General features: G+C 44.5%; 1 protein-coding gene across 6 annotated transcripts in view; it reads right to left on the bottom strand.

The window, feature by feature from the left end:
• hycc1 (hyccin PI4KA lipid kinase complex subunit 1) overlaps positions 1 to 12,847 on the bottom strand; it is a 59,282-nt gene that overhangs the window by 3,895 nt on the left and 42,540 nt on the right. For 5 of the 6 annotated variants that reach the window (XM_063185642.1, XM_063185644.1, XM_063185645.1 and 2 more), the window contains exons 7-11: positions 12,677 to 12,772; positions 9,477 to 9,593; positions 8,679 to 8,766; positions 5,071 to 5,233; positions 1,842 to 2,321 (exon numbers count right to left, since the gene is read on the bottom strand). In XM_063185642.1, coding sequence (XP_063041712.1) covers positions 2,029 to 2,321; positions 5,071 to 5,233; positions 8,679 to 8,766; positions 9,477 to 9,593; positions 12,677 to 12,772 — 757 coding nt within the window. In that variant the 3' untranslated portion in view covers positions 1,842 to 2,028. Of the gene's footprint in view, positions 1 to 1,841; positions 2,322 to 5,070; positions 5,234 to 8,678; positions 8,767 to 9,476; positions 9,594 to 12,676; positions 12,773 to 12,847 lie in introns of those variants that run through there. The other variant, XM_063185646.1, reaches the window with a different exon arrangement.

The following is a 12,847-nucleotide window of genomic DNA, read 5'->3' as shown; positions in this document are numbered from 1 at the left end:
GGGTGGTGAACACCAAGCGAGCAAATTGCAATAGAAAAGCTTTTTAGTCAGAAGATATTACAATAGTGCCATGCTAGAAGATAGAGCAAGTTAGAGAGAATACGTCGCCAAGTATCCAGCAGAACCTTTCTGAAGGACAGGAAGGTATTAAAAGCATTCAGAGACACATAAAGGACACGTGGACCAGACTCAATATGACAAGGACATAAAAAAGGAAGAAGAAATCCGCACTCACAAACTGCGTCTCATTATTTATTTATATTACCACCATGTCCAAAAAGCAAACGCGTTTCGGCTAACAAGCCTTCATCAGTGCGTGGTACCACGCACTGATGAAGGCTTGTTAGCCGAAACGCGTTTGCTTTTTGGACATGGTGGTAATATAAATAAATAATGAGACGCAGTTTGTGAGTGCGGATTTCTTCTTCCTTAAGTTGACGCTTTTTATCTCGCACCCAAAAGCTTTTCGGTTTTCCAAGAAGTTGAGCGCGTCCTCTGCCAATACTTGAAGGACATAAAAAAAATCACCCAAGTCTGTAAGAAAATGTAATCTTGGCAGGGTTTGCACAGGAAATTAATTGAGAGTTGTTTTGAAACAGCAAAACACAATGGTCTCTTTCAACTGAATCTTTTGAATTAGACTGACTACAAATAGTTACTTCCTTGTGGAAAGGACACGCTTACTTCTGAATTTATTATGAACAAATCAATGGTAAGGGATGGAGAGGAGGTGCGATCTCATCAGCGAGAGCGATGCGAGCGATAGAAGCGACAGAGTATGTCTGTTAAAAGCAGAATGCAAGCCTTCCAACATTCCCATTGGCTGTGGTGGCTGTTGCCAAACCACATCATAGCTAATTTGCATAATATTGCCAGGAGTTGAACTACAAACGCCTCTAGCCGCGCAAATGGCTTTTGTTGTGCGACTCAATACAAATGTAATAACTTCCGTCGCTGGACTCGCTCATGTCGCGCTTGGTATATACCTGCCTTGAAAGGGGCAGGGCAGTGGGATGAAGTGGGTGTGTCCTATTCATCGGTGTGATTGGCATAGGCCAAAAGAACAGGAAAAACACAGTGCACATTGCGGGTTCTTTCTAATACACGAACTCCCGTCCTCCCTTGGTCGCTCGCCTGCTTGTTTATTTCCAGAATTCATGCTGCCAATTCACTAATGTTACCTTTTTCATGAATATTTACCACCACCATCAAATTGTTAGTATTCATTATGACTGGAAAAATTGCACTTTTCATACATGAAAAGGGGGATCTTCTCCATGGTCCGCCATTTTGAATTTCCAAAAATAGCCATTTTTAGCTGCAAAAATGACTCTGCTTGGACCATACTAGAAAATATTTGTTTATTACTCAGTAAACTTCAATGTAAAGATCAAATTTGACAATAGGCAACACAGTTTCAATGAGCAGCATAGTTGCAGCACCTTTTTTGACCATTTCCTGCACAGTGTACCTTTAAAAGTGCAACTCTAATGTCATTGTCTCATTTGCAATGGAGGTGCTGGACGAAGGACAGTCCACCAAAAGTTGTTGTGGCTAGGCTGGACAGCGGGGGGCGTCAGAGAAATGTGAGGCCACAAGCAGAGGCAGAGGACAGGAATCCGCATGTTGGAAAGAACCATGCATGTTAAGAGTCTCCTATTGTGACAGTGTTTTAACGAAGGCATTTTTTTCCATGTTAGAAAACCATGAATTCCTGATTAATAAGAAAAAAGATCCAAAGTATGCCATTTGAGACACCCCAACACATACACAATACCTCTGGGCTTTCCAGGGGGGGGGAGAGGGGGTTGGGGGGGTTGGTGGTGCTTGCTTGTGGACTGGACAGGACTGGAGTGGAAGGCTGGTTGGTTGGCTGTGCTTTGCGAAGGGAGGCGGAGGCAGAGGCAGGCGTGCGGGCAGGCTGGCAGTCAGGTAGGCAGAGAGACGAAGAGCAGACCAGAAGGAGGAGTGTTTTTTGTGTGTCAAGTCCGGAGAGAGTGAGGCGGGCAGGAGAAGGTGGTCACACCTCTAGAAGTGTACCCTGCCCGTCGGCGTGCCCCCTCCGTCCTCCAGGTGTTGCCCCCTCCGCACCGACTTCTGCCTCCGCACCTCTTGGTGACCGCCCCCGCCGACCTCCGTGCCGATGATGCCGACACCCCCCAGCGTGGACCCCTCTCCCTCGGGCCGGCTCCGCAGTACCTCCCCGTTGGACACCCCCAGTCTCTCGCCCCCCACCCCCGTCACGCTAATCTCGGGGATGCCGCCGCCTCCGCCGCCCGCCGGGCTCAAGTCTGTGGACTCTACACTGTTCTCCTCAGCTTCTGGATGAGAGGGGGATGAGAGATGGGAGACCAGGAGGGACGGCCATGCACACAAGACACACACACGCGCCCACACACACACGCACGCACGCACGCACGCGCACCCACACACACACGTTTGTGTACATTCACACGCATGCACACATGCACACAAACGTGCACGCACACACACACACACACACACACACACACACACACACACACACACACACACACACACACACACACACACACACACACACACACACACACACACACACACACACACACACACACACACACACACACACACACACACACACACATGTAAACACACACACGTAATCACACACACACACGTAATCACACACACACACACACACGTACGCACGCACGCACGCACGCACGCACACACACGGACGCGCACGCACACACACACGCACACAGATACGCACACAGACACACACACACGCAAACACACACGCATACACACACGCATACACACACGCAAATACACACCCACACACGGTTGTGTACATACACACATACACACACACGCACATACACACACACGCACATAGAAAAAGGGACGAAAAGACAAAAGACAAAAACACATGCATAAAAATAAATCATTGAAAAACAGAAAGAACAGAACTGATGAATGAATTTAACACAAAACAACTTACGTCAATACATACAACGTACATACAACTGAAATCATAGATAAACAGAACACATGATGGGGTGATGAGTGAAGTAATGAATGGTGATGACACTGGGTCTAAGACATGAACTACACAAGTAGAGCAGTAGAAGATCAACATCATTATGGTCCACAGATCACTCAGCATCCCTTATAGGATGTGGAAATAGCCCGGTTCATGTCAGTAGATTCAAGTCAAAGTTGGAGGTTTCATTCAGACGACACAGCGCTTGAGTACACAACACCAACACTGCTACCACTGGGTGGGCTTATTTGATAGGACAGTGCGAGAGGTGGACAGGAAGTGAATTGGGAGAGAGACGTGGAGGGGTCGGCAAAGGACCCGGGCCGGGAATCGAACCCGGGTCAGCCACATGGCAGGCAAGTGCCCTATACCGGTTGGCCACGGCAGGGCCTAAATAATTTCTTTTAACCTTTCTTCTGTTCTTTCCGCCAATCTCAGTCTGGTGATGTTGCTTATTAGCCTGGGAACTCCCATACTGCCTTTAGTTCTACACAATCGTTTCGATCTGAAAGACAGTCTGGCGAGGATGACTCATAACGTCCAAGATCATGGGCCCTGTGTCATAATGGCCAAGCATTTCGACCTTAACAGTTTCTCTGCCCAATCAGAGAGCAGGGCAGTGTGTCATAATAGCCAAGTATTCTGCCCCCTGCGGAATTCACAATAGGCAACTCCCCAGACCTAATCTCACTTGTGATTAGGTCTGGTGTTAACCATGCAAGTTGCTTATAGTTCCAAGCTAGCAATTATCATAGAATCTTATGGGTCCAGCTAGCGGCTAGATGAACCCATAAGATTCAATGATATTTGCTGGCTTGGAGGTAGAATTTGCATGGCCAGACTCAGAGAACGGCTGGAAGTGGAGGAGAAGGTTAAAACTAAACCATTTAACTCAAGGGGAGGTGTAAATGACCTTATTTCCAGAAATGGTGCAGTATTGCTTTAGGATTTGATGGCAGATTTCTACAATCATGTGCTTGCACGAAAAATGCCCACCTCACTGTGGAAAAAAACATGCCTAGTCATGAATGTACTTTGAAAGAAATCTGAAAATCTATCATGCAATAGTGGTCTTCTGAGACGAAACGAAATCTCTGAGGCAGGAAATTACATGACTCATCACAAATGTGTTTTTAAAAAAAGAAAATCTGTTATGTGATAGCAGGGGACTTCTCTTAAAGCCCTTCGCTAATTAAAATGTGGGGGCCGACAGCCTTGTGAAGAGGCCAGCCACTAAACTGTAATTACCACTGCAATTACTAGCTCTGTGTGCGTGCGTGTGTGTGTGTGTGTGTGTGTGTGTGTGTGTGTGTGTGTGTGTGTGTGTGTGTGTGTGTGTGTGCGTGCGTGTGTGTGTATGAGGGGGCTGTTACCATGGAAACACATATCTGATGACTGTAATTGGCCATGGCCAAGTTCGCTCGTTAAAAAGAAAAAGAAAGAGGACTACAATAACACTGCCTTCTACAGTGGTACTTATTCCATTCTGTCTCATTGTCTGCTCAGTCGAGTGGCAAAGAGGTCGATAACGAGAGATGACAGTAGCGCTTCTAAATGGGAAAATCTATGGAGCGACTCTAATTGATATATGACTGACAAAACCAAGTGGAGTGGTTGTTTAAGTGACTGTGCAGATTAACATATTGTGTCCGGGAGTGACATATACGCTGCAATCAAGTTCTTGAGATTTGTGCTGTTTTATTAAAAATAGTGCAAAATGAAGGTTCTAGTTTTTAAATACAAATTATTTCATGTTTTTATGTGCTTTCGAGGCTGAGATATTTAGGTTTTAATAGGGAGAGGGAAACTTACCAAAAAGGGCTTAGGCTAAAATGGGTTATGTGACTGTGCAGATTAAATAACCCCATAAGAAGGAGGAGGGGAGGAGGGGGAGGATATGCTTTCATGAGGAGATCTTGCACCAAACAAACATGGACCAAGTTCCTGTTCAACTTGTTGAAAGCCAAACAAAAGCAAATCTGCAAAGTCTCCAGTCTCGGAGCCGGTGTTGCGTTCGTTGCTGTGTGTAAGTGTGTTTCTACCGTGTCTCTTCCAGCGGTGTCCGCGTATGGAGAGGCTGGTGACAGCGTTGCGCGAGATGCGCGGGGCGGTGGGCGTGATCTCCACCTGGATGCTGCGCACCGTGCCCTCCTTGTTGGACTTGAGCGCCGCCCCCTGGATCGACGACTTGATGGCATTGCCCACCTGAGGGGGGGGGGTCAGAGGGCAGAGGTCAAAGTCAGACAAAAGGGGTCTACATACATAAGGTGGCCATGTAGCCGGCATAAGAATGACACGACATGTCAGGAACATTAGTGATACGTTATTGATGTTTGTGACTCATGTCATAATGCAGTGTGTTGTCAAATTGGCATTATTTGGAGGTCCTAGCATTTGTGTACCCGCCACACCCACAGGCATGACTAAAGGCCCTCATAGGAAGAGGGAAAGAGGGAAAGAGGGGAAGAGGGAAAGAGGGGAAGAGGGAAAGAGGGAAAGAGGGAAAGAGGGAAAGGGAGGGGGGCAAGAGAGACTTTTAGCGATTTTTTTTTTTTGGTCTTTTACGACTTTATTTGACAGGACAGTGTGAGAGGTGGACAGGAAGAGAATTGGGAGAGAGGTGGGGAGGGGTCGGCAAAGGACCCGGTCCGGAAATCCAACCTGGGTGAGTCACATGGCAGGCAAGTGCCCTACCGGTTGACCACGGCAGAGCCGAGAGATACCCTCATCCTTGAAGTGAATGTCAAAAGACAAATCAAGCCGTCACAAGGCACAAAGCTCATGACGGTGACATTTTTGGATGGGAGACAAAGTGACTTCGGGGAAACAAGCAGGAAAGGAGAAGGACCAATATGCCACACGTACAGGGGGAGAACAAGAGAAGGAAGGAAGGAGAGGGAAGTGTTATGGTAGGGACGTGTAGTGCATTAGAGATGTAAAGCACACCAAAAACCAACACTCCCCCATTCCCTGGGTTGGATGAGGTATGTCGGTGGCCGTGTAGTACTGTAAATCTCTAATGCCCTACATGTCCCTACCGTAACAGAAGAAGTGACTGAGACGAGGAACGAAACCCACAAGACGGACCGAGAGATATCAGAGAGGCGATATAAAGAGCGGGAATCAGGAAGAGAACAACCGCAAAGCAAATGAAGTAAAGCACATGAAATGGCACAGGAGAAGAGAAAACGGAGGGAGGGGAGAACAGGAAGAACAGATAAGAGAAGAGGTCAACAAAAGGGAAGTTTAAGAACCGCAAAAGGATATGAAGAAAAAAAAACCCAAAGTGACATGTACAGGCGGAGAGACAAAGAAGTGAAGAGGAACAGATAAGAAGAGGTGAACGAAAGGGAAGTTTAAGACCCTCAAAGCATATGAAAAAAAAAACCCAAAGCGACATGTACTTCACAGGAGGGGAAAATACGAATGAAGTACGACGGAATATATATATAAGAAGACTGAAAGAAACGCATAAAGCGCGCGCATTGCACTTAAATGACGGGAAGAATGTTCAGAAATAGCCCTGACTGTGACTCATGCGTGGCTTCAGAGATCCATTGAAATGACAGGCTGTCTAATCACCAGCTCAGAAGATGGCTTTGTACCATGGCTTTGAAGAGACACTTACACACTCCATCCTACGCTGAACTCATCCCTTATATTACCACTTTCCCTACCTCGCAGATTATTTAAAATGTGTAAAAAAGGAGTGTTTCTGTGTGTGTGTGTGTGTGTGTGTGTGTGTGTGTGTGTGTGTGTGTGTGTGTGTGTGTGTGTGTGTGTGTGTGTGTGTGTGTGTGTGTGTGTGTGTGTGTGTGTGTGTGTGTACAATGGCTTTAAGGAGACAGACAAACTTCATCCTACACAGATCCCCGTCTCTTACCACTTATCTTACCTCTTAGCTATAATACACATGAAAAACCTGTCACACCGCATGCATGCACGCGCTTGTGTGTGTGTGTGTGTGTGCGCGTGTGTGTGTGTGTGTGTGTGTGTGTGTGTGTGCGAGTGTGTGTGTGTGTGGTGTGTGTGTGTGTAATTGGCTTTGAAGACACAGACAGATTGACTACCACTTATTTGTCAAGATGCGTCAAAAAGAGTGTGTGTCGTAACCAGTGTTGTGAACCACTGTTAATGCAGAACTAAAATACAGTAATATCTAACAATCTCAAAACTAACTAAATATGGGCTTTGTCAATTAGGCCTACACTTTTTTCAACATTGGGGTTGAGCTGTGAACTGAACTATGAACTAGTAGAAAATTAACTTTCCCAACACTGCAGAAAACACAGTTAAGGACTATACTCTCTATTACTACTAATAATAATAAACCGCTGCTCTAATGCACAACTAAAATACAGTTATATCCAGCAATGTCCTTGTTAACACTAATTAACCCATTAAATAATGGCTATCTGTGGAGCATTTATATAGGCTTGGTCAATGAATTTTTTTTATTTAATTATTTTTATTTTTATTTTTTTTTTTTTTGGGGGGGGTGAACTGAAATGAACTAGTTCATTTATTATGAACGAACTAGTTCATTTTGAAAAAATTATGAACTATGAACGAACTAGTTAATTCTGAGAGGTGTGAACTTTCCCAACACTGGTCGTAACTATCATCAAAGTGCTCTCACACACATGCGCACACATTCTCAATCCTCCGCTTCCAATCCTTTCCCACTTCCAACACTGATAGCATGACGCCAGCCTGAGGCCCTCTCTATGAGACAAGGACTGTGTGTGTGTGTGTGTGTGTGTGTGTGTGTGTGTGTGTGTGTGTGTGTGTGTGTGTGTGTGTGTGTGTGTGTGTGTGTGTGTGTGTGTGTGTGTGTGTGTGTGGAGGGAGCATAATTTCAGCAGTTCATCATGACAGTACAGTGGAGGATGATTAAGGCACAGCCAAGACAGTTCCATCTTGAAACCCCCTCATCAGAGCCAGCAGGGAGTGTGTATGTGTGTGTGTGTGTGTGTGTGTGTGTGTGTGTGTGTGTGTGTGTGTGCGTGTGTGCGCGTGCGTGCGTGCGGTGGGAAGCCGAGGAAAAAGAGACGAGATTGAGTGGTGTGACATTTTTCTACATTTCTCGACTTGCTGTCTTGGATCCATTCCTGATCCCCTCCCTTCACTCTCTCACACACATAGTAAGACATGTATACAGAGACGCGGGGGGCGCTGTGGCGCAGCGCGCTAGGCCCCCCTCCACGTTTGGGCTAGCATGTCAAGGGGCTGCACCCAGGTTCGAGTCTGACCTGGGTTGTGTACCAACCCTACCCAGGCTCTCTCCACACTCGCTTCCTGTCATCTCTATACTGTCCCGTCAAGAAATAAGGGCAAAAAGCCCATAAAGAATAGAAGGGTTTATTTGCAAAACGGTGTATCCACCATTTTTGACTTGACTTATTGGAAATGACTGTCCAGAGGTACCATTGACCGTTGTGTGAATTGTTGCCATTCAAATATTTTGGGAACATACTTTTTAAACCTATAAAAAAAGCATTTTGCAATACAATGCAATGGAATGTCCAATACAAAATGCCAATTTCCCAACATTCTACAAAATGGAGATACACCGTTTTGCAAATAAACCCTTCAATATCTGAAGCCATATATACAGAGACGCACGCGCACACACACACACAGTACTGACCAGCAATGCTTCAGGATACAGCTCTAGCTGAGCTCTGTACAGGACGTCGTCAAGTGCTTTGGAGCCCTGGTCGGACTCCCCATTGTACCTGCACAGAGGGACAGAGGAGGGACAACACCATATTAAACCACAACATCCACAACATTCACACAACGTTTAATGAAGGATATGCCAGTTTAACTTGCACCCCAATAGGTGAAGAGGAGGAGAGTGGTCAGGTCACTCGCAGGGCAAAATGGATGGATGTAAAACAGCTACCGGTAATATATTTACACAACTATTGATTATTATTATTACATCTATGTTATAATATGATCATTTACATGTATGACTTTGTTATAGGGGTCAAAGGTGTCAAAAGTAAAAGTAAAAAAAGGAAACTCAGTTTCCTTCCAACACAAGTAACTTATCTGAGTAACCAGTAGACCCGTGTACCTGTCTTACGATCAGCTAACTCTGCACTGGCTGGATCACGTTTGTGGTTGGTCCTTGTTAGGTTTTCAGTGTTTTTCAGTCACAACACAGTCTCTCATTAGGTACAATGGAGTAAATGGTGTAATAGCCATGTAATGCCATGTGCTAGAGTTGTATCTACACCACAAAAGTACTTTTACTTTTGACACCTCTATTTGTTCTCGAGAGGGCTCAGGCCACTCACAGGGCAAAATGGATGGATATAAAACAGCTAATATACTGTATGTTCTAGAGAGGTGTCAGGCCACTCACAGGGCAAAATGGATGGATGTAAAACAGCTAATATATATACTGTATGTTCTAAAGAGGGGTCAGGCCACTCACAGGGCAAAATGGATGCCGGTGATGAGCTGCACCAGGAACTCGGAGGTCACCATCATCCGCGTGTTGATGCCTTTGTACCGTCGCAGCTGTTGCCGTGGATACCCACAGATGCAGACCCTGGAGGGTAGGAGGACACCAGACAGAAAGACAGGTGGTTAGCAAACAGACAGACAGACAGATAGGTGGCTAGTGAACAGACAAACAGACAGAGACATGGTTAATGAGTAGATAGAGAGACAGACAGAAAGACAGACAGATCAGATACAGTAGACATGGACCGACAGACCAAACAGACAGTGGTGGTTAGTGAGCAAAATAGAGAAAGAGAGACAGACAAATAGATAGACAGGTGAGCAGACAGAGAAAGAGAGAGACACAGACTGATATATTTTTTTTAGTGGGGGACTGTAAAAAAGCAATTTCATTTGCTTTTCATAACTGGGACAGAAGGCGATTACCATCAAGTCATTAGATCTAATAGCTTCCTGAGCTAACTGAACAGGGCTGGGCAACTGATCAAAAAACTAATCATAACATGACTCTGATCACGCAACACGAGATGTTATTAATCACTATTATTACAGCTACAGTATTGTTACAGTTCATAGCATTTCCTTTGTGAAGTTTGCCTTTTGCATTTCTGTGACGTGTCTCCATTCTGAGTGTGTCATCGGAAAATGGCCTCAACTAATGACTAGTGGTGACATCTCTTACTTCTGAATGCGGCGTCCTACCTGTAAGGCAGGGGGTTATTTCCAATATGCGGACATTAGAATTGCACTTTTGCGAGATATTGAAATACACTTCTGTCATCAGTGACGTCATCACGAGGCCACAAGCAGGCAAGTGAGCAAGGGAGGACGGGAGTCCGCATATTAGAAAGAATCGTGGGTCTAAACTAGTGACGCGTTTACATTGTCTTTAAGGCACGGTCTAAACTAGCGACATGTCTCCATTCTGAGTGTATCGTCCTGCCTTTAAGGCACAGTCTGTAACTAGTGACGTGTCTCCATTGTGGACGATGTCTTCTCTTCCCCACGAGGCAGTCTGCCTCTCAGCCACACATTAAGACAGTAGGCAGACATGCAGTGGGGTAGGGAGCATATTTGGTAAATATTCTCTTGGTCAGACGAGCACTGGGGTACGGAGCAGCAACCTGGGACTTCTTTTTGAAATATTGTATAGTAGGAGGAAGCTGGAACTTTGTGAAGGGAAATTTGACTGGCTTTAAACTTCTTAACTTCAGTGCTGTGTCTTTTGGCTCGTTGAATACACAACAGTGGCATGCAGATTAAAATACCAGAGGGAAATTAAGCTAATTAAGCCATCCCTTGAGTCACCCAGTGTTAGACACGTAACGGGACATTTGCAGCCAGTGATTTGTGTTGGCAAAGCTCCTCACTACATGATGTAGCCATCAAAATAGGTATTTTATAGCATAGATATTGCGGAGTTATTTTTGCATACCGACTGTCTAGGTTTAAATGACCTCCAGGACAACATTAAAGCCAGTGGTTGTCTCAAGGTTCATGCTTCTCCTACTCGCTTTCTCAAATTGCTGCAGTTAAATTCCACTTTATTCCCCACAGCCTTTCAGTCAGAAATTTAGTTCATTTGACTTGAACAACAAGCAGTTCTATTTTTATATTACAATCTATTTTTATGCTACTATCCTCTTCTCCATTCTTTCTGTCTGTGATCATATTTTATTGGGTCGACACATTAACATGACAGAGGATTAAGATAGCCTTAGGTACACAAGGTTTGCGTTTGCGCTTGTGCGAGAATTATTTTTCTATGTCATCTCTAAAAATAGCTAACCTTGCTTTCAATAGATAGACATGGAAGGAGTCATGAGAAGGAACATTTAACTCTGATCTTATTTCCTATTTAAATTTCCATAATCCATCATGCCCAGTCAACTTAGTGATCCGTCACGGCAGAATAATTGTGTACATCAGGGGTGTCAAACATACGGCCCGCGGGCCGCATCCGGCCCGCCAGAGGGTTCCATCCGGTCCGGATGTAAAAAAAAAAAAAAAAAAAATATTTTTTATTTTTTACTTTTTTTTTAAATGAAATAACCGAAATGCGCAATTACGGCCATCGGGGTAAAATCGAGACCTGCATGACATTAACCCAATGGTCCCTCTGTTACACTGTATATATGTAGTAAAGTGCACATCACACTTCTATTATAAATAGTGAATTTGTACTGTAACAGGCATTTGATAAAGCTCATATATTATAGACCTCATATATAGAGATAAAATGTTAATACTTCTTATTCGTATTGTATTGGTATTGGTTGTAATTAAATAATAAATATAATTGGATTTGTATTGGTTCCTATTAAGCTCAAACTGGAAACGGGATGTTAGAATGCGTGAAAATGCAGGAAATTACATATAAGAAATACATTTTTTTCTGGGGGAAAACCCCCAGACCCCCGGACAAAATGAACTGTCCCATATTTAATTAATTGACGGTTGGCAATGAATGAATGAAGTCAAGGAAATTTTGCATAGGATTATCAGCATTGCATTGCTTTCTACATATTCAACACACTTACAACGTGATAGTACTGAACACAAATCCTCTGCTTTACGTTTTTTGTTTTTTTTTGCGATGATGTTACTATTGCGGCCCACTTGAGGTCCATATGGGTTGTATGCGGCCCCCGGACCAAAATGAGTTTGACACCCCTGGTGTACATCAAACAAAATTGATAAAACATCTCTCCTCTAAAATCCCTCACCACACTTAAACAGGAAAAATACACAAGAAGATAATACAAACGCTCATACAATCATTTCTATGACTACTTATCTCACACTATATCTTTCATACAAAATCTATTCTAAATTTTTCTATTCTATTCTATTCTACATTATATATATCTATTCTACATTAACATATAGTCTTACATGACTACTCTACATTTTCATTAGTTCCTCATGTCCACTGGACCACACTGGTCCTGATGCTGCACTTCCTCTAGCGTGGCACAGCTTCACACATGCCCTTCAGGCACCCGGTTGCCATGGCCACAAGATGTCACTTCAGGCAAAGCACCAGTGCACAGTACACAGTATACAAGTGTTGGTAAAAAATCTGTCTAGTTCCTTCTCTCTCTGTGTGTGTGTGTGTGTGTGTGTGTGTGTGTGTGTGTGTGTGTGTGTGTGTGTGTGTGTGCTCACCGAGAGCTGAGCTGACATAGGGACTGCAGGGAAGTTGTAGACATGTAGCTGAGAGCAGCATTGTAGCAAAGTAACAGGAACGTCAGCACCTCGAACCTACATGCACACGCGCGCACACACACACACACACACACACACACACACACACACACACACACACACACACACACA

This window comes from Engraulis encrasicolus, chromosome 20, assembly GCF_034702125.1.
Source record: "Engraulis encrasicolus isolate BLACKSEA-1 chromosome 20, IST_EnEncr_1.0, whole genome shotgun sequence".
Classification (NCBI taxonomy): Eukaryota; Metazoa; Chordata; class Actinopteri; order Clupeiformes; family Engraulidae; genus Engraulis; species Engraulis encrasicolus.
Note: the sequence above shows the minus strand (reverse complement) of the source record. Positions and strands in the feature narration are given on the sequence as shown.